Below are 20,139 nucleotides of genomic sequence, written 5' to 3' on the forward strand. Positions count from 1 at the left end.
CTCTCTCTCTCTCTCTCTCTCTCTCTCTCTCTCTCTCTCTCTCTCTCTCTCTCTCTCTCTCTCTCTCTAGACCATCACTCTCATGCCAGCGCTCTCTCTCCATTCTCATCGCTCCTTCCTCCGCCACCACTTTCAACTGCACCACCCCTACCAACGCCACCTCTAACTGCCACACGCTCATCGACTTCTTCGTCCCCACAAACGCCACCACTCTCAACACCGTCAAGACCCTCTTCAACATCACCCGGCCACCTCCGCACCCTCCTCGGAGCCAACAATCTCCCCCTCTCGACCCGACCCGACTCAACTCACCCGTTCCCGCCGCCAGCAAGCTCCTCGTCCCCTTCTCTTGCACCAAGCCTCAGATCTGGGTCACCACAGACGCCGTTGCCACCACCTTTCTCTCTCTACCAAGCCTTCCCGCCGACCCACCACCGTCCCTCGAAATTTCAAAAGGGTAAGAAATCAGGGTAAGTTCTTCAATTTTTCTGGTTTAATTAGCTTTGATGATAGATTTATGTGTTTTTGTTTAATTTGATTTTGATTTTAATTTTGGTTAGGATGTGATTGGTATTATGGTGGTTATTTGGTACGATGGTGGTGGTGGTGGTGATGGTATATTTAGGGCAGATTGTTGGCATGAAATTGAAAAGGAAATACTGTATTGGGGGGCAGTAAACTTTCACTGGGTTTACTAGGAGGTAATAAATTTGTTTATTACGGTAAAAATGAGTATCTGTTGTGTATAATTGGCATGAAATTGAAAGGGAGATATTGTATTGAATTTTACTGACCCCCAGTAGAAGTTTACTAGGGGCCAGTAAACTTTTACTGGGTTCACTAGGAGCTAATAAAGTTGTTTATTAAGGTAAGAATTGGTATCTGTTGTGTGTTGTGCCCCTGAAATTGAAAGGGAGTTATTTTTTGCAAGTTTACTGATCCCCAATAGAAGTTTACTGGGAGGTAGTAAATTTTAGTTTTTCCATATGCAGTTTATAAATGCAAGTTTTTACTACTTATATATATGCAGGATGAGAAGAAGTTCAAGACATTTAGTTGTGACTTCTGAAACCTGCGGTGGTGGTGGTATTTGGGGCAGTCTGAGTGAGTGGATGAAAAAACCTGTGGTGGTTTTTTTTTTTTTTTTTTCTTCAACCTTTAGCGACGGAATTCAACTATTCCATCTCCTAAGTGGATAATTTTTTTTATTATAAAATAAAATCCATCGCCTAAGTTCTTAGGCGACGAAGGAGACGAAAGTATTCCGTCGCCTAAGAACCACTTAGGCGACGGAATTTTAGGTTCCGTCGCCTAAGTGTCTACCTCACCACACTTAGGCGACGGATCTTAGCCGACGGACGTTCTGTCTCCTAAGTATTTAGGAGACGAAATCTGTCACTTAGGAGACGAAATAATTCCGTCTCCGAAATGTTTTTTTCCAGTAGTGTAAATAGTTCTCATGATTTCTTTTTCATATTTTTGTTTCAAAAAATACAAAATGTAAAATTTAATGTATTTGATTGACAAATATAACGGTCTAAAAATCGATGAGTTTATCGGCAAGTTAGGCCCTAATTTTGTTAAGGTTTTATGCATTGTTGCTATTGGACCCAAAATTCATATGCTTCTTCCAAATACTTATTTAGATGTCTATCTAAAGCCGCAAAAGTTCATCAAAAATCATAACATGCATTATCTTATAATGATATTCAGAAATTCGAACCATTATTACAAAAATTAGTTAAATCTCAATTAATATGAACTAACTTCACGCTAGATGACTTTGTAACCGGTTGTAATGAGAACAGACGTGTATGAAATTTTCTATAGAACCCCATATCACATTTACAAAAATATCGAATGCCAAAAGAAGCATCACATTAAAATCGAATTTCCGAGGAAAAAGGATATTCGGCCGCAGCCATTTCGATGTGTAAATAAGAAATGGCTCCACAGGTCAAATCATATATTCTGTTGAGGAATGCCAATATGCAATCCGAAAGCATGAGACGACACGTGGCACCCATCCTCTCACACCGTTGGGCACTTATATATAAGAGGCCGGTGAATGGTGATGGAGAAAAGGAAACCGCAAAGAAAGCGAAAATAGCAGAAGGCCGGAGATGGCGAGCAAAGCTAAGAACAACTCCTCCAACGCCAAGGTGTACCTGGAAGATTACCTCCTTCTCCTTCACTCCCGCTCCCACCTCAACCTCACCGTCACCCATCTCAACCAGGTACGTTCCATTCTCTCTTCTTCCTCTCCTCAATTTCATTAGTTTCTTCATTTGATATTTCTGGAGTTTCGTTTTATTTCTCCGATCAGATCATCCACATGCACGGCTTCAAGAAGATCCACAAAGTCCATAAGGTCCAAATCATTCCCTCCTCAACTTTGTTTTCTCTAATTTCGTTGAAATTGAAATTTACGTTATTTTTTTTTGGAGTGAACTGTAGAAGCTTCTGAGCGACGCCGTGAACTCACTGGACCTGGTGAACCCGTGCCGCTCTACTCTCCACGACTACATCTCGCCGCTGGTGACGGTGAAGACGGAGGACGTCATGGCTGACCTCAGCGACCTCAACTGGCAAGAGTGCCACATCACCTCCATCGAAACCCTCAGCCGTTCATGGAACAACGTGAACCAGTACCAGTCTCTTCCTCCCCGAAACGACGCCGTCAAGTTCCAACAGTACTCGCCGCCCCCCGCTCCGGATTCCGTCGCCCACAGCGTGGTCGTTAAAGCTCCCTTTCCGGCCAAGAGGAGATCGGCGCGGAAGAGGAGGCGCACTGCGAAAGTGGCAGATCTCGTAAATATCTCTTTTCCCTGAGGGCATATCGGTCTATTAGCCTCGGCAATTAAACACGAACAGTGCGTGTAGAGGGTATTTTGGTCATTTCGTAATCCGCAATGAGTTACGTGGTCTTTTCGTTCAATTTTTCATTACAGAATTGATTTGGTATTTTACTGATTTGTAAGAATTTTGAGCATTTTGGTGTTCTGACAATACCAACAAATACACATAACTTTGAAATTGACTAGAAATGTTTATGATGATTGATGAGGAATCAACCAGAAAGTCACAGCAAGAACAGGTCTGTTAATCCCAATTTCAGAATAAATCAACAAGAATAATCTAAAGAAACTGCAAGTAAATTATCTGAAACCCATCCTTAGCGACTTGGATTTGGAGCTGCAGGTGTCTTGGATATTGGCCTCCTGAATAGCTTTCCGTTTTCTAGGATTTGAGGCAGAGGAGGAGGGAGGCGTAGTTGCTCTTGGATTTGGTGGGAGTGAATTGGTGTTGATGAGTTGGTATTGCCAGAGGTAGAGATTCGTAATGTCAGCAAGAGGCTTCCTCCTCGACCTTAGTTTCTTACATTTCTTCTTCCAAGACCCAGACGACAACGACGACCTGATTAGCGGAAATGGGTTGGTCGAGTTTGCAATTGCAGAGAACAATGGAGGGATGTTTTCTTTGTTGCTGTGGACCTGGTCATAGCAAGCAATGGCCTCCATTGGAAAAAGTGTGAAAGATTTGTGAGGGAGGGAGGAGTTGGGTAAGGAAGGAAGGAGTGAGAGCTATTTGTAAGGTCTACAATTCAATGATTTTGTTTTGGAGGGACGTTTGAAAATTTTCGGTCTTTTCTGTATTTTCAGGCAGAAGTGTGTTGGGTTTTGAATTTTAGTTTCAAGGAGGAGGGAATTGTTTTATAAAGTTTTCATATGCGGACTGGGCAGTAGGAAGGGAAGGACAAGAGGGAGGGAGAATTTTAAGGGTCAAGTATTTGTGATTTTCGCGCTTTCCCGGGTTTTTTGTTTTACCAAATTTGGCCAAAAATACAAAACTAGAGAATCTGGGCGGGGGTTGGCTTTCCCCAAATCCCATAAACAATTCTGGATTTTCAATTTGGCGGCGCGGAGAGGATTCAGTGCACTTACGTGCACTTGCACCAAACAGATCAACCATGGATAGTGAAAAAGGGTGCTGTTAGATGTACCCAGAAAATTCCTATATAGACCAGCAAACTATTTACACCCAATAAAATTATAAAATCTCTAAATACACCCAGTAACTTTCTAATAATACCCTTCCTTGTTAAACCCAGCAAAACTCAAACTAATTTCTTCTTCAGGGTTTTTCCTCATATCGTCTCTTTGCGCCTCCGTAGCTCTCTGTTTCAGACCTTCGCCGCCGACTCTCTTCTCGCTCAGTCATCATGGGGAAGACACGTGGTATGGGAGCTGCCCGCAAGCTGAAGAACCACCGCAGGAGGCAAAGGTGGGTTGACAAGTCGTACAAGAAGTCTCATCTTGGAAACGAGTGGAAGAAGCCATTTGCTGGATCTTCCCATGCTAAAGGCATTGTTCTTGAGAAAATGTAAGGATAATCACTTTGTTCCTTTGAGGTATACTTCAACAGTAGATTGTATCTAACTCTGTATGGTAATTGGTGCAGTGGTATTGAAGCTAAGCAACCTAACTCTGCCATTAGAAAGTGTGCTCGAGTCCAGCTTATTAAGAATGGAAAGAAGATTGCTGCTTTTGTGCCAAATGATGGTTGCCCGAACTACATTGAAGAGAATGTAAGTACAGATAGTATTACAAGAGTTGGTGTCCTTATGTTTGAACATGGCTTAGTGGTTTAGCTATTTGATTTGTCCGTACTGATGATTTTGGCCAATTGCAGGACGAAGTGCTTACACACAGAAAAAAAAACAATTTCTTTCTCGAGTGAAGAACGAGGAATTGAAGAACAAGCTTTGGGAAGAATCTTTTTCAACAAAATTGTTCATCAAAAGTCTCAAGACTGTTTTCAAGTCGTGCTGGGTTTGGGTTTGCTCGAATGCAGAATGTATTCATCTTGATGATAATGATGGGTTGATTTAGATTGCTGGGTTCAAGAGCCACTTCTATTTGATGGTTGCTTTGTTACTATCTTAGCATGACTGTTAATGTCTTTTCGCATGAGGATAAAATTGTCTTTTCAAATAAAATTGTTTTGCTGGGTTTATATAGTAATTTGCTGGGTACATTTAGCAGCACCTAAAAAAAATCAAATTGCAGTTAAAAACCCAGGAACTGCAGTAAAGAAATCAAACTGCCTCTGCCCGCCTCCTCATCCCCAAAACCCAACCTATCCCCTCCCAAGTCTGCGTCCGCATCAGGCGATATCGGTCCTCCGTCGCCGAAAGAGCCCGCCAAGGTCTAGATGGTCAACTTCTTCTTCGTCTCCTCCGGCGCCGTAGCCCTCATCAAGTCATCATCAAGGCCAAGCGCGACCGCACGAAGATTAAGAACATCAAGAATGGATAGGAAACCCAAACCCTAGATCTACGATTCTCGACAAATCATTCAAAATTGCATCAAGGCATACCAGATCTATAAGCTAATTGATCCTAGAACCACAAACAAGAACACCCAGAAAATTCTGAAATAATACACAGAAGTGGAGTGAGAAAGATGAAGGCCAAAGAGTGGAGAGAGACTGGTGGATCTGTAAGGTGTCGAGGCTGAGAATAACTGCTGAGGAGGTGGTGGTGACTAGTATTAGGAGGAGGAGGGTGGTTGCGGTGGCGGTGACGACATTGGCATTGCCTGTAAAGAAGAATCCGTCAGTTATATTGGCGGAGGCTGTAGCTGAGCGACCCTTAACCTCCATGTGCGACTTTTCGAATTCAATTAGATGAATTGTATTTACTTATTAATGTTTTTACCATATTGAATGACCTATTTTTGAGTTTTAATAATCTTAACAGTGTTAATATTGATGTTAGTGCCATATAGAGTATCAGATCATATGGACGGCTGAGATCATTTTATAACCTTTGGTTCACCTGTATCATGGTGTATTGAAGAATTTTCGTTTCACAACAATGACTTTTCATCTAATGGTCATAAATTTAAAAGGTTTTTATTGATTAATTAAGGATTAATTTCAGTTTACCCCCATCAACTTAGGTCAATTATCATGTTAGTCGTTCTTCTTTCAATTTCATCAAAAACACCCCTCAACTCCCAATTTTCATTAGCCGCGCATGTCCAAACCTCCAATCTCCATCCAATTCCTCTGTCAAGTGATGACTTGATATAAAGAAGAAAGAAAAATAGACAAATAGACAAATTGCATTCAATCCCACCAAAATCACCAAGGTTAGGGGATTGTGATGGGAACGAAGATGTGTATCAATATGGGAAGAAAATGGTCCGAAAGGTAACTTTCAGAATTTGACTTTCTTCTTGATATCAAGTCATCACTTAACAAAAAAATTGGATGGAGATTGGAGGTTTTGACATGCGCGACTGATGAAAATTGGGAGTTGAGAGGTGTTTTTGATGAAATTGAAAGAAGAATGACTAACATGATGATCGACTTAAAGTTGATGAGGGTAAACTGAAATTAGTCCATTAATTAAATATGTTTTATGGCTTTTACTAATATATTTTACATTAGTTTAAGAGATAAAATTTAGAGTGAAATCTAAAACCCGAAAAATTGAAACCTAGGCGGTTTCGTGCATATGTCAAGATCAGTTTCGATCTTGGGTTGGTGAGTGTTGATTCTCGGCTTGTGGAGGCAAAAGGCTATTTGCGATCATAGTTGTTTGACAATGTTGGTCTTGTAAATCTCGAAGAATTTAACTGTGTATGAAAGTTGAGTCGGGTTTTAAAGATCATGTATTGTTTTCAAAAAAACCATAGGAAATGTACCAATTTTAAGAATCACTCGAAGTTATTCATGTACTGTTCTTGTATTTTTTTTTTTTTAATGTCTGTCTTGATTTTGACTATGCTAATTCAATAATCCACAGAAGCCAAAATTGCGCCTCACGAATCTTCCCAAGGTTAAGCTAAACATACATACCGCAACCAAGGTTAGCACAATACATATTGTTAATTAATGGACTTCCATCAGCTTTGATGTTGAGATTCTAAGCTTAAGCAACCACTACTTTTCAAGTTTTCAGAATCACGCCAATGTAATTTTAATTGGGTGTTCATCCGCTTTACTCTTCAGATTTTAAGCTCGTACAATTGTTCTACTAGGTAATTGAAGATTTGAAGTGTAGCATAACATTTCACTTTTGACGATACTGTTACCAAAAGAATGTATCACATTACAGAGAATTCACCAGTCTTTGCTTACAAATCAAATACATTTCAATTTTCCAACGGTTCAACCTCATCCTATCAACACCCACAAACCGTTTTTGGGGCTACCACTATCAATCTATTCATCAGTTCACCACATAGCCGAGTCCTCAGTTATGTTTAAAAGATCATCATGACGTTCTCATGAAACTGAGAGGAAAAGAATTGTATGTATATAAATCTGTGTTCATCTTTTTTTCTAAAGCTGACATAGAGATTCAACTCTTATTCTGATTGATGAGAAACCAACCCCTAAATGCAAATAAGGAATCAACATAGACAGACAGACACATCAGAATTATCTGAAACCCATCCTTAGGGACCTGGAGTTTGAGCTGGTCTCACTCTCGTTCGAATTTGCTTTTCTTTTCCTTGGATTTGAAACAGCAGAGACAGTAACAGAGGAAGAGGGTCTAAGAGTTGAGCTGGGAAGAGCCAGAGGCAACCTTGACTGGTAGAGATTGGTGATGTCAGCGAGAGGCTTCCTCTTCAGCCTTATAATTTTCTTGCATTTCTTGGCAGTTGACCCATTTTCCGGAAGTGGGTTCTTGCTCGGCTTTGCATTTGCAGGCAGAAATGGAGGGATGTTCTCTTTGTTGTTGTGGACTTGGTCACAGATGGCAATGGCCTCCATTTCTGACAAACTGTTTGAGAGAATGAGAAAATTGCTTTGCTTTGGAGTTTCGAAGGGGAAGGAGTGAGCTGCTATTTGTAATGTTTGTGCAATCCAGATTTGCAATTCTATTTTGGTGGGGTTTTTGAAATTTTCTTTTTGTTTTAGACTTTGAGTTTTAGTTTCAAGGTTTTTTTTTTTAGATTAGAGTATTAGTGTCAAGGTTGGAGCCTGGAGGGAGGAAGGGACTTGGAATTTGAATTTAATTGTTGTTTTGGTTCCTGCGTGCTCTCGTCGATTTGAATTCAGAATTTTGGTCATGTTGGCACATGCAAAGGGGAAATTGAGAGAGGGAGATTCCAAAATTTTGAGATCGTAAATACCAAAAGTGCAAGAGAGATCCCGGGTCAAATTGGCAAATGACGGCAAAGTAGAAAACTTTGGGCGGGGAAAGGGAAGGAGCCAAATGACCAAATCCCAAATACAAAAACGGTACCAAATTTGGAATACTTGGTTGTATTTCTATATCCTCAAGACTATTAGCTAATATTTTTTTTTTTCTCCTCTAATTCTTTTTTGACAAAAAATGAAAATTTTCATTGATATTCGAAGGGTAGAATGACAACATATAATAATCTCAAAGGGTCATATAGTACCATTACATTAGACAAAACACTCATTTATTATGAGCCCATTATGAGCCTAGCAGAGATAAAAACTAGACACAAAAAGATACCAAAGAAATGATACGTATATCAGTTCACACTAGAACTTATATATATATATATATATATATAATGAAAAGGAGGTTAGACAATTTTATTCATTAAACACAAGTCATATTACACAGTGACCCGCCCTTGCAGGACCATCAGAAAGAGACACTGCTAAAACATAATACAACTCCACCTATTGAGTGAAGCTCAGGGGGAGAGTAAACTAATAAAATACCGACAATAAATTTTTCCACAGCATCCACTAGAATACTCGCTGATAACCAGTTCCTCACAGGTATTGATCCCAAGAAAAAAATTGGTACCAAATTAAGAAAAGTCTTGGGTCCCAAATTTTTATCGTAAAACCACTTGGATCCCAGATCCGAAACCAAAATTTAGAAAGTCCAAATGTATTATCTTTAGTCAGCCCATTAGAACTCAGACCCAAGTAACAAACATGAGCCCTTTCCACTAGGTTGACGCCAAGCAGGCCACACCTGAAGACCGTCAACCATGACTCCGACACCGACCACGCCGCCACACCAGAATTATGCTGGAATCAATGGCTTGTCACCAGCATGAATGTTGTCTTGTTGGGAGAAGCTTGGTTTTGTTGTTGTCAAACTTCGTTGGAGATTAATATCTTCTTTCCCAACCAAATCAACCACAACATAGCACCCAATAAACAATAAAACAGGATCAGATCTCTTCAACGCACTTGCTTTGAGTCGTGCTCGATTTGGTCGGAGCCGGTCCACAAACCAAAGCGATCCGAACCCACCAATTTGCGCAACCTTTGCTTTGCCCCACACACCACAAATTGGAGGAGAGATCTTTGCCGAGGAGCGTGCTTGTGGTGACAGGAAAAGAGGTGAGGTTGTGCACATAGGTCTCAATGCTGAGGACGGTATGGGAGAGGTTCTCCAAGGTTGAAGACTTGAAGGAAGAGGATACAGAGGCCGTATACGGCGCTCTCCCAAACCTAGCAAGAGCGCTAAGCATTTTGATAAAAGATTTTGCCAAAGACCAGACGGCCACGATAAACCCTAGCAAAGCGGCTGCTAGGTCAGAGATATTCAAAATGTTTTGAGTATATACATTAAGAGAAATTTTAAATACACACCCCTAATCTCTTAATACACACTTCTATTATTTTATGTTTCTATTAAGATTTTATAGGTAAGTTAAATGACCAAAACAAACATCTCTTATTAAAAAAAAAATCGCGCTAGAAGTATTCTTTTCAACATCTTCTACCTTAAAATCATTGAAAATACGTCTTCTCTCATAACCTCAACTCTTCTCCACAATTCATTTGGGTTGTCTTTTTTCTTCTTCTTCTTTTTATTTTTTATTTTTATTTTTATCTGTATTAGTTTTAGTTTGATCTTACATATCATATTCTCAAGTACTGCATCTTTATCATGACATGTTTTATCGAATAACTATATATCTATGTTTAATAGCTACAGTACTTCTACACTTCTACTATCTTGTGAATTTTGAAAACTTGTATTGATGATTTGGAGTTGGGATATAACAATAATCATTTAATTATAAATTGAACAATGATAATAAAAAATTTCTAACAAAAATTAGATGAAATAATATGTAAAAAATGGTACCAAATAGTAAATATAGATTAATTATATTAAATAATGAAATATTTCATAAATTAAGGGTATTTTAGGCAGTTTGGGATATGTATTAAGTATAATACTGAAATGAAAAACTTGATATATGATGTATTAAGTAAGAGGTGTGTATTAAGATATTAGAGGTGTGCATTTAAAATTTCTCATACATTAAATTTACTTATCAATGAAACATATTTCTTCTATTCAAAAAGAAAAACGGACTCATTAGTTCTTTCAGATTAAAAAGTTATTTTCTGACCGGTTGGTCTAACATTTGTTTTGAACCAACTGCTTGTGACTCTTAATTATATCATTCATAACACCTAAAACAGTTTCTTCCGTGTACAAGCACTTGTTTGATCACAAAATGATGAGAACCCTGAACAGAATGCCAAAATATGATCCTAAGAACAATATGCTTTCCAGTACCCAAATTAATCATAAAAAACTAGTACTGAAATCCTCAAATATGCTGAATATTACATTCAAAAGCTGGCCGCATCCAATCAAAAGATCATAATTGAATCATTTAAAATCTCAGAACAAGTAACTAATGGAAGTCGTTTTCCAGAAGGATTAAAAGCATTGATTTTTTTTTTTTCGGTGACAGGATACCTCATCACAACTTGGTATCCCCTTGGGAACCACCATGCATGAAGTGAAGAGCATAATCAACATTGGCAACAGCAAGTATATACTTTGAAAGCCATGATTCAGAAAATGATCATAGAGCAATGGAAGTGATTATCAACAAACATGAAGGACCAGAAAATATTCCTGTTTTTGAGTGTATAATCTAAGAAAGGGGTTTAACATACAATAGAAAAAAAAAATTGAGCAAATTATTCACCACTTCCATATAAGCGGGTCCACTCCTTGGCTGCAGAATTCAATAGAAAATCATAAATAAAGTTAGTAAAGTACCAGAACTAATTATCTGTAACAAGCATCTGCTACTTTCACCAATCAAACTTTTGAACGTAAATGGCTACTATCAGATTTTAAACCTCTCAGCAGCGTAGCATAATTGAAATTACCTGTCTCAACAGCTTCGGTTTCATTTGACTTCCAGTGCTTTGCAATGTTCTCAGAAAGTGGGTCATCAGGGTTTGGAGCACTCAGAAGTGCTTGGATGCTGAAAGTGAAACATAATGTATCGTGTTAGTCACATACTATCATGACATACTAACCTGAAAATACACATGATAACCTACTTCAATTTACTATGCATTGCACACAACTTAACTTTGAACTACCAAAACAAAATGTCTGACATCCCAGTTCAGGAGTTGGGATTAGCATATAAAAATTGTGAGCAGACTTCTACTTATTCAGATAAAGACAAACTATTTTTGAACGTCTAAGGTACTCTAAGAAGGGAAAATGTCACCTCAGCAATACTGTTCGGATTTGGAGGGCTGGGCTCCATTTGTCTTTCAGAATATCAAGGCATATCCTCCCAAGCTGCCAAGGAAAACCATTCTCACTGAGAAATACATTTATTGAACAAGGGAAAGCAAAAAAGGAACTAAAGGAGAAAGTAACTTGCCTTATCAATGTTAGGATGATATATTTTGGTCAGGAAGCGAACCTGTTAATAGGAGAAAAAACAAATAAGTGAAGAGATTAGCATTTGATATTGCGCAAAAACTACAATAGGTACAATGGGATGACATGGTAGCACCTATAAAGGACTCTCTTCGAAGGAATCAACCAAATCTGAAGATTACAACAATCAGAACCTCAAGACTAGCATATATGTGACACCAGTTCCAGTCAAGTCACATAACCAGAACAGTAAAGGTAAAAAACTAAGGATGGGATTACTTTTGTGATGAGTTCCATACTCAAATGTCCCAAATAATAAATTGCAACAATTACGGAGTATTCAAGATCAATCACATGATTAGAGTGAGCCTAACCAATTCAAAGAACTTATTAGACTATTCTTCACATATCTTAGAACCATTCTACTCAACTGGATACTCAAGTCTAATTTCGTGTTCTTAATTATCCAATTACTAACATTTTTACTACATCCACCAGGAAAAGTCATCTTAAGAACTGAAAAGATAGACATGCATAATAATTCTTGCTGACAACAAAGTAGGTACAGTGGTCACAAAACTCTAAAGCCTACAAAATGACGGAAGTCAATACTCACGGTGTCAATCAGATGAAATCCCTAGTATAAGATACCATAATTGTCAATATAGGACATTACTTTACGTCATACATATTTACCTTGGGAGGTGCCATTGGATATTCTTCAGGCAAAAACAACTCCAACTTGAAAACCCCACCTGAGTAGAATTCAACAACCAAATGTGATCTGGATACTTATATATGTGAACATCAATAAACAACTTTAGCATCCAAGAAAATAAAGATAAGAGGTAGGCAAAGATGGCTTGAACCAAATGCTTTTACGGTATAGCAAAATGACAGGCAGGTCTCTATTTAAATGACTTTTTGAATAGCCAACAACCTTCAAATCATTCCTTTCTACATACTATTTAGTTATACTTGAATCATACACTAACAGGTATACAAATGTTTGACCCACCAAGCAATTATTAAATTTAACCTCAGAAACTGATACCAAATGCTTTGTGTCATAGTGAATGACAGGTAACTTTATATGTAATGGATATTTTACAGTTGACTTGAGATAAACAGATTCTTTTTAAAATAAAAAATAAACAGATATCTCACAAACAGTAGCGGCATTAGGGACACATAAGCCCTACAGAGTTTAGCCAATGGCTATACATAAAATAGTTGTTAGTTACACTTAACAGCTATAACCTGTATAACAATTTTGAACCAAGAAAAGAGAACAGTTCTCTTCCTCACATCATCATGCCTATAGTTATTATTAATAGCATATTTATACAACGTACAAAGTGAGGAGTAAAGGAAAATCCTTCAAAAATATGGATTAGAGGAACAATGTGTGGCGTGTGTGGCTAATCACCTTCATATGGAGACTGAGCTGGACCAAGAATCATTACATTAAAGTAGCGCATGTTTTCTTCTGAAGGAGAAGCACTAATTCCCGGAGCTGTAAAATGAAAAGTCATCAGATCAACATTGAAATTTCAACAACTACTGTTAGTACCAAGAATCACAACCCAAAATTCCAAGGCCTGTTAGACAATATCCATCACTTATTAAGATATGGTACTAACTCAAGAGCTTATACTGAGCTTGATCATGCAGTATTGATATTAAGGCCGGCGCAATGTACACAATGTTAGGCCAAAATTCAGTTTAAATTCTTTTTTCTGTTATATAAAAATGCAATGTCCTGCCATGCTCTCGATAGCAGACAACCAGTAGTCATCCAACTCCACAATCAAATGCAGACATCTAAAACACCTCATATGGCTCAAATTTTTACGACGCGTGCACAGTGTTTCACACAGCAAGTTCACTATTCCCCATAAACACTTTCGGCAAATTAATATGCAAGGTTTGGATGTTTCGGCAATTTATAGACTCAATTTCTCATGATTTTGGTAGCGAAGGCAGAGAAATCATCATTAAATCACTTTGCAGAAAGTCTAGAAGGTCTTCCTAATAAAAGCACCATTTTCTTGTTTAAATTGACTCTAGAATGATTCACTGATGTCTTTCCCTGCAGAACAATCTCAAATCGCTCACAAAAGGCTTAAAACCAAGACTATTCATAAAAATCTTCGCAGTGACTGATTACAATAATTTTGGCTTATCTTGACCCGATTAAAGCCCTAATTTATGCTTAATCCACAAATTTAGAGTATAAAAAACGAAGTGAGAGAGAGAGGGAGGGATACCTGGTTCGCTGAGCAGCCTCTGCGTCTCCTATTGAATCAGAAAGAGTCACATAAACACAGAATTAAAAGGAGAAGAAGAAACACGAGTAACGATTGCTGTAAAACAGTGTATAGAGAGATCGGAGGGTTTAGAAGTGAGAACAACCTTGATGATTCGTCGAGGGAGATTGCTATTCGCCATGAAGAAGACTCTTCTATTCTCCTCGAGGGACTCAGAGAGACGGAATCAGAAGACAGAGAAGAAAAACACAAACCCAAAATGATGGAAGAGGACGGGAATCAGGTAATGGTTTTCAACTTCAACTTTCCTCCATTTGCATTTTGACCCCGCATTTCCTATTTTATTTCTTTCCATTTCTCAGTCTTTTTTGTTTTTTGTTTTTTTTTTAAATTACACACCCTTAATCTCTTAATACACACATCTATTATTTTATGTTTCTATTGAGATTTATAGGTAAGTTAAATGACCAAAACAAACATCTATTATTAAAAAAAAAAAATACACGCTAGAAGTATTTTTTTTTAATATATTCTACCCTAAAATCGTCGAAAGCACGTCTTCTCCCTTAACCCCAACTTTTCTCCACAATTCATTTGGGTTGTCTTTTTTCTTCTTCTTCTTTTTATTTTTTATTTTTTAATTTTTTATTTGTATCAGTTTTAGTTTGATCTTGTAGATCATGTTGTCAAGTACTGCATCTTTATCATGACATGTTTTATCGAATAACTAGATATTTATGTTTAATAGCTATTGTACTTCTACAGTTCTACTAGCTTGTGAATTTTGAAAACTTGTATTGGTGATTTGGAGTTGGGATATAACAATAATCATTTGATTATAAATTAAACGATGATAACTAAAAATTTCTAGCAAAAATTAGACGAAATAATATGTAAAAAGAGGTACCAAATAATAAATATATATTAATTATATTAAATAATAGAATATTTCATAAATTAAGGGCATTTTAGGCAGTTTGAGATGTGTATTAAGTATAATACTGAAATGAAAAACTTGATAAGTGGTGTATTAAGTAAGAGGTGTGTATTAAGATAGGGTGCGGCTATTTCCACCCCACTAAATGCTTAGTTCACCCCACGTCTAATTTTTTACCTTTAAAATTCCAATTCTGCCATTAAAATTTTGTGAAAATCTAGTTTTTATTTTCTTTCTTTTAACTTACAATTACAAAAATGATAATATTTCATCAATATAATTGACGCATACCTCCATTCTTCTCAAACCACATCCTATATTCTCCTCGATCTCTTTCTTGAGTTTTTTCTTTACGATTATGAATATTATATATATATATATATGAAATACTACGTTTGAAACCATAAATAAAATAAAAATAAGAACTAACAATCTCATATATCACACTGTATAACCACCATGTTGAAGATTGAAGTGATTCTCAAATCTGATTTGAAAAAATGTAGAGATTTGTTTTTGTTTTTTTTTCTTTCCAATGTAAAGATGTAGAGAATTGATGTTGTTTGGATTTTATTTTAATATTATATTTTCACAAAAATTCTTGATTGTGGGGTTAGTATTGGAATATTTAGTTTAAAATTGAAATATGGGGTGAAGAAAGCATTTGGTGGGGTGGCAATGGCCGCACCCTTAAGATATTAGGGGTGTGTATTTAAAATTTCTCAATAAAAAATTAATATGCCACGTATTTTGAGTTGAACTCACGACATCTCACTTACAAATGAGAGATTTATGTCATTAGACCAAACAGTACTGGACTCTCAGTCCCTTTTAGAAATATCAAAGTTATCACCAAGAAAAAAGAAAGATATCAAAGTTAAACTCATTTATCAAAAAAAAAAACTAAGCTAAACTGATTCAGCAGTCAGAACACACCAAAATTCCATTAGACATGATTGAGTTTAAATTCTGTTGTGAAAAATAACATTAGATGGAATGATTAATGTGAGTTGTGGGTGAAAAAAATTACTAAATCAAAGTGGAGCTACCTATAAAAAATAACCACGTTCGGAAATTTAAAAAGGAAATGTTATTATTTTCGCAAATTTTCAAAATATTAAGTTATCGAGTAAATGCCCTGATGTTAAACTACATATAGTCACCAGTTTAGAGATATATTTGGATAATTTTTCGAACAATCAAGCTAATTTCTATGAATTTGATCACATTTACTTTGATTATATCAGCTCCGAGTCCACCCACCAACATTCGTAAAAATGTAGAATGACCAAGATTAGCAAGCGAATATGCAAGAAAATTCACCTCACACCAAATATGTTAAAATTCCACACTTTGAAAACGGGCAACAAGAAGTTTGATGTCTTGAACGACAGTAAGAATGCGCCATGGAGTGCCAACTTTGTTGTTGATACAATCAATCAGGATTTTGAATCACCTTCAACTTTGAGCTTGGTAAAACTAGGTAAACATGCTGCATGAAAACCAACTCGCTAGGAGAATATTTGACTTACCAATGATAATCTCTGATTACAAAACCTGCAGCAGCTCTATCATTTTGGATTACCAAGCCATCAAAGTTAACTTCACTAACACGTTACCCCGATTAGAGGGGAGCAGACTAGTTTGGGTCTTATAACAAGAACAAACCCGTGTTTGGCTACCACACGATTTCAGTTTAATGAGGTTACAGAGTCCCTAATAGCCCCCACACACCATCTACCATAGCGGCCCCAAAATTGGTGGGTTTGTAGAAGCCGATCGCTGTTTTTCTTCACTCGCATCAATTCTTTCTCTCGCCTTAACCTACGTGTTGCCCTGTAGTTCCTAGATCTCCTCCAACGAGCCGATTCCGACACATGAGTTCATAAGGAGTCCTCAAGAACAGACACACATTTCCTAGATAAGAGAAATCCAAAGAATTCCAGTTGGGGTACAATGTACCATGAAGTATGAGCTAGATTTCAGCATCTCCAAGTTCGTTTCTCATTGGAAAATTTAATTGGTACGTATGTGGCGACTTTGGGAAAGCGTTTCTTGATTCTTGCTTTGAAACCCTATTCTCACCGGCCATAACAAACTCACCCCCAATGTAACTGAATCTTTCATTGCTTCCCACACCATAAGCCAGGAGTCCAGGACATGCTTTGTTTATCTAAAGTTAGTATCTGGAAGAGGAAACAGTCTGATGCATCATTTTACGAGGAAGAAGGAACCAGACATTCACAAAAACTAAAGTTGAACTTGTATATTATTGCACATATAGGAACCAGACATTCACAGAAACTAGTAGAACATGTATATTATTAAACATATAGGAAAGTTACATGAGGTGGCACTTTTAAATGTCAAGTTAGGACCTTAATGCAGAAAACAAAGCAAGCCAAGAGTAAAAGAGTCAAATTCTGATTAGACATATAAAACAGATAATATTTTTGAAGACACTTTCATAGGAAATTGAGCTCAGTTCATCTAATGCAGCTTCGCAATCCCAGGTCCTGAATGCAGCTGGAGTGTCCTACTTGCTACGACCTGTAGAACCCCAGGTTGTTCTGCAAGTAGAAGATAAAATATTATTATTAGGATCATTATTATTTTCATTATCATCATCATAAATCAACAGAAGTCAAAGAAATCCGATTCACATCATTACATAAGATAGTCACAGTTTTTCTTTGCAGTGAGAAAACTAAACAAAATCTGACATGCATTATAGGCGAAATAGAATGTTAAATCATACCTCCTTCATAGACATATTTAATTCATTTTATTTTCTCCGGGAGGAGAGGAACATCTAAACTCGCTTTGCAAATTAAAGGAAACAACTTATGCGTTTTATAATTGTGCTAGCCTCGTACCCAAACAACAAACCCCTAGGCTAAATACCTGTTTTTCCCCAAAATGTCATAGTAGTCATTATTCCACCAGTACCTAGTTTCATCCAAGAGGAAACTCATCCACACACTCAAGTTATTATCTTCTTACTGTATTTCTCATGTCGGGCAGGCAATTCTAGAAAATGGCATGTACTGTTGTAGGTTCTTTGCAGAGATCAGCAACACTAGCTGAGTGTGCATCATCTTGTGGGTTCAACAAGATATCTGAGTAGCGGGCTGTTTCACGGACCCAAGAGAAAAAAGAAAGGGTTGCAATACTGAATTATCCTAAATTGGAGGATCTCAAATATTTAGGATATCAGTTGTGGATGTAATTATAAACATCAATCTATATGCATCACATCTACTCCAGATGCCATCTCAGCAGCATAAGGAACTGTACTTGCTCCAGGTTTGTTTACGAAAGAAAGCTAAGACGTTGGTAATTTCTCTACATATAGTCATTTACGAAGGCAGTTATCCATTATTCAAAAAAAAAGAGAGGCAGTTATCCTTCACATTGATTATGAATGAACCACTGCAAAAATGAAGGGAAAACAAAAGTACAGACATTCCTCAATTAAGGACGAGCTGAAAAGCTATGATTTAAGGTTTAATTTGCTAACTTTTTCTATTTTTGGTATTCCACACTTGACGTTTATGAATTGCATAGGCACATAGTTTGAAAGCTGAAGTAGGATAGTGACCCAGTGGTGTGTTAAAGGAACAAGTCTAAGCATTCTGAGGATGGCTGATAGTTAATACCATACTTGTTTAAACAGGTCTGGTACAGAGTTCAAAAGTCCAACCAAAACAAAGCAAATGCAAGCTGTGATAGCGCCTTTTGCATCTAGAAATCAAGTTTAAAAGAAGCATCATCATATAATCCCTTGTGTCTGCATAGTGCTCAAAGTCTAAGGGATCAGAAAAGTTAATGACATTATACAGATAACAGCTGCTAGAAAAACCAGAAGAATTGTCATCGAAAGTATTGGCAATCAATCAGTCGACGGTTCTTCCTGATCAGGTTTGAGTCTTATTTAATAACATTTTCAGCTATACCAATACCATACAGAAACTCAGAGTGCATGTTTGTTTGACTGGACTAAGTAGGCTGTCAGTTAAGGGGCTGCGATTGGAATCAATCAGTACAAATATAAAATGGTACCATGTAGCACCATTTTTGGTTTTCAGCCTCCCTAGCTGGTGTTATCAAGAGTACTCTATTGTGGTGTCTCAAGATAACACCTCTTCCTCTCATACTTTCTCCCTCTCTCTGCTCAAAAACATCACATTTACTTCTCTCATACTTCCTCTCCCTCCACTCAGAAAAATCGTTCTTGTAAACCTCTCTCAGCGATTCTGCTACATCTCACCTTTGATTCTAGCCAGCGAAAGCAATAGGGGATTTGGTTCATGCAGAATTTGGTTAGATTAATTGATCTTCCTGGGCACTAGATTGATCTGGATCTTATGGGGTTAAATGAATATTCCAACTATTACATGCTTCATATAACTAACACCGTATCAACTTTTATGTTCATAGCTGCTTTGTTTTGGTGATTATGCTCTGGATTTTGTTCATGTTAAAAAAGAAATCACGACAATCATAATCAGAATAACAAAGATAAAGGGGCAAAGAGAGAGAAGGGCTTACTGGAGATTTCGGCGACCTGTTGAGGAGTGAGCTTGGCAGAGAATCCACTGGCAGCAGTCTTGTAACTGTAAACCAGAGCGTCCTTGGCAGCCTCCTCACTGTGTGCGTATATATTTCAAGATCAAAATCAAACTCACATAAACAAAATCAAATTGGTTGCAGCAAATAGGAAACAGAACCTGCCGAGGACGGAGGCGAGGGTTCGGATGTGATAGGCCTCAGGCTCCTCATTCTGCTGCGGCTTCTCGGTGTATACGATGTGGACGGCCGATTCCGAAGCAGAAGAGGCGGGATTGAGGGGAGCAGAAGAGTCGGCCATTGCGATTGCGAATGTGAGAAGGAGAACCGAAACTGATGAAGCCGTCCTCAACATTCCTTGTGGTGGTTATAAGGATAAACAGCCAAAGCACAAAGCTTAGCGACGAAGATTTGGGAAAGAGAGATCCCCACTTTTTCTACTAGAATACGTTACCGACTTAAGTAACTCCGCGCGTGTCACTGTTATCTATGCGGCTGTGAGCCTTATTTCTTGCCACTCGGCAACCTGCACCACACGTCCATCTATTTTTATATTTTTTTCTGATCATTAACCATATGTCATTAAATGATGTTATAAAATAAGGGTGCGGTTATTTTCACCCCACTAAATGCTCAGTTCACCCCACGTTTAATTTTTTACCTTTAAAATTCCAATTCTGCCATTAAAATTTTAT

At 37.6% G+C, this 20,139-nt stretch overlaps 4 protein-coding genes across 5 annotated transcripts; 2 read left to right on the forward strand and 2 right to left on the reverse strand.

Annotated features, from left to right (window-relative positions):
- The first annotated feature begins 2,123 nt into the window (after positions 1 to 2,123).
- Positions 2,124 to 2,832, forward strand: LOC101297471. The gene is made up of 2 exons (XM_004305392.1): positions 2,124 to 2,237; positions 2,458 to 2,832. Exons 1-2 carry the CDS (start codon positions 2,124 to 2,126, stop codon positions 2,830 to 2,832), a joined length of 489 nt encoding a protein of 162 aa, XP_004305440.1.
- Positions 2,833 to 4,222: 1,390 nt separating this feature from the next.
- On the forward strand, positions 4,223 to 4,946 carry LOC101297762 (40S ribosomal protein S23-like). Its single transcript, XM_004305393.1, has 3 exons — positions 4,223 to 4,383; positions 4,462 to 4,588; positions 4,893 to 4,946. The coding sequence occupies exons 1-3, from the start codon at positions 4,223 to 4,225 to the stop codon at positions 4,944 to 4,946; spliced, it is 342 nt and encodes a 113-aa protein (XP_004305441.1).
- A 5,890-nt stretch (positions 4,947 to 10,836) lies between these two features.
- Positions 10,837 to 14,252, reverse strand: LOC101304889 (ubiquitin-conjugating enzyme E2 36-like). Its single transcript, XM_004303126.1, has 8 exons — positions 14,084 to 14,252; positions 13,939 to 13,966; positions 13,098 to 13,184; positions 12,365 to 12,423; positions 11,670 to 11,711; positions 11,511 to 11,584; positions 11,158 to 11,255; positions 10,837 to 11,000 (listed from the first exon to the last, which is right to left on the reverse strand). Exons 1-8 carry the CDS (start codon positions 14,117 to 14,119, stop codon positions 10,963 to 10,965), a joined length of 462 nt encoding a protein of 153 aa, XP_004303174.1. The 5' UTR covers positions 14,120 to 14,252; the 3' UTR covers positions 10,837 to 10,962.
- A 2,921-nt stretch (positions 14,253 to 17,173) lies between these two features.
- On the reverse strand, positions 17,174 to 19,958 carry LOC101305489 (xylem serine proteinase 1-like). 2 transcript variants are annotated; one of them, XM_004303129.1, is made up of 3 exons: positions 19,606 to 19,958; positions 19,427 to 19,524; positions 17,174 to 17,445 (listed from the first exon to the last, which is right to left on the reverse strand). In XM_004303129.1, the coding sequence occupies exons 1-3, from the start codon at positions 19,797 to 19,799 to the stop codon at positions 17,366 to 17,368; spliced, it is 372 nt and encodes a 123-aa protein (XP_004303177.1). In that variant the 5' UTR covers positions 19,800 to 19,958; the 3' UTR covers positions 17,174 to 17,365. The 2 variants fall into 2 exon arrangements, with proteins under 2 accessions (XP_004303177.1, XP_004303176.1); XM_004303128.1 differs by lacking the exon at positions 17,174 to 17,445 and having other exon boundaries at positions 18,409 to 19,524; positions 19,610 to 19,946.
- Positions 19,959 to 20,139: the final 181 nt, after the last annotated feature.

The sequence above is a fragment of the Fragaria vesca genome, linkage group LG6 (assembly GCF_000184155.1).
Source record: "Fragaria vesca subsp. vesca linkage group LG6, FraVesHawaii_1.0, whole genome shotgun sequence".
Classification (NCBI taxonomy): domain Eukaryota; kingdom Viridiplantae; phylum Streptophyta; class Magnoliopsida; order Rosales; family Rosaceae; genus Fragaria; species Fragaria vesca.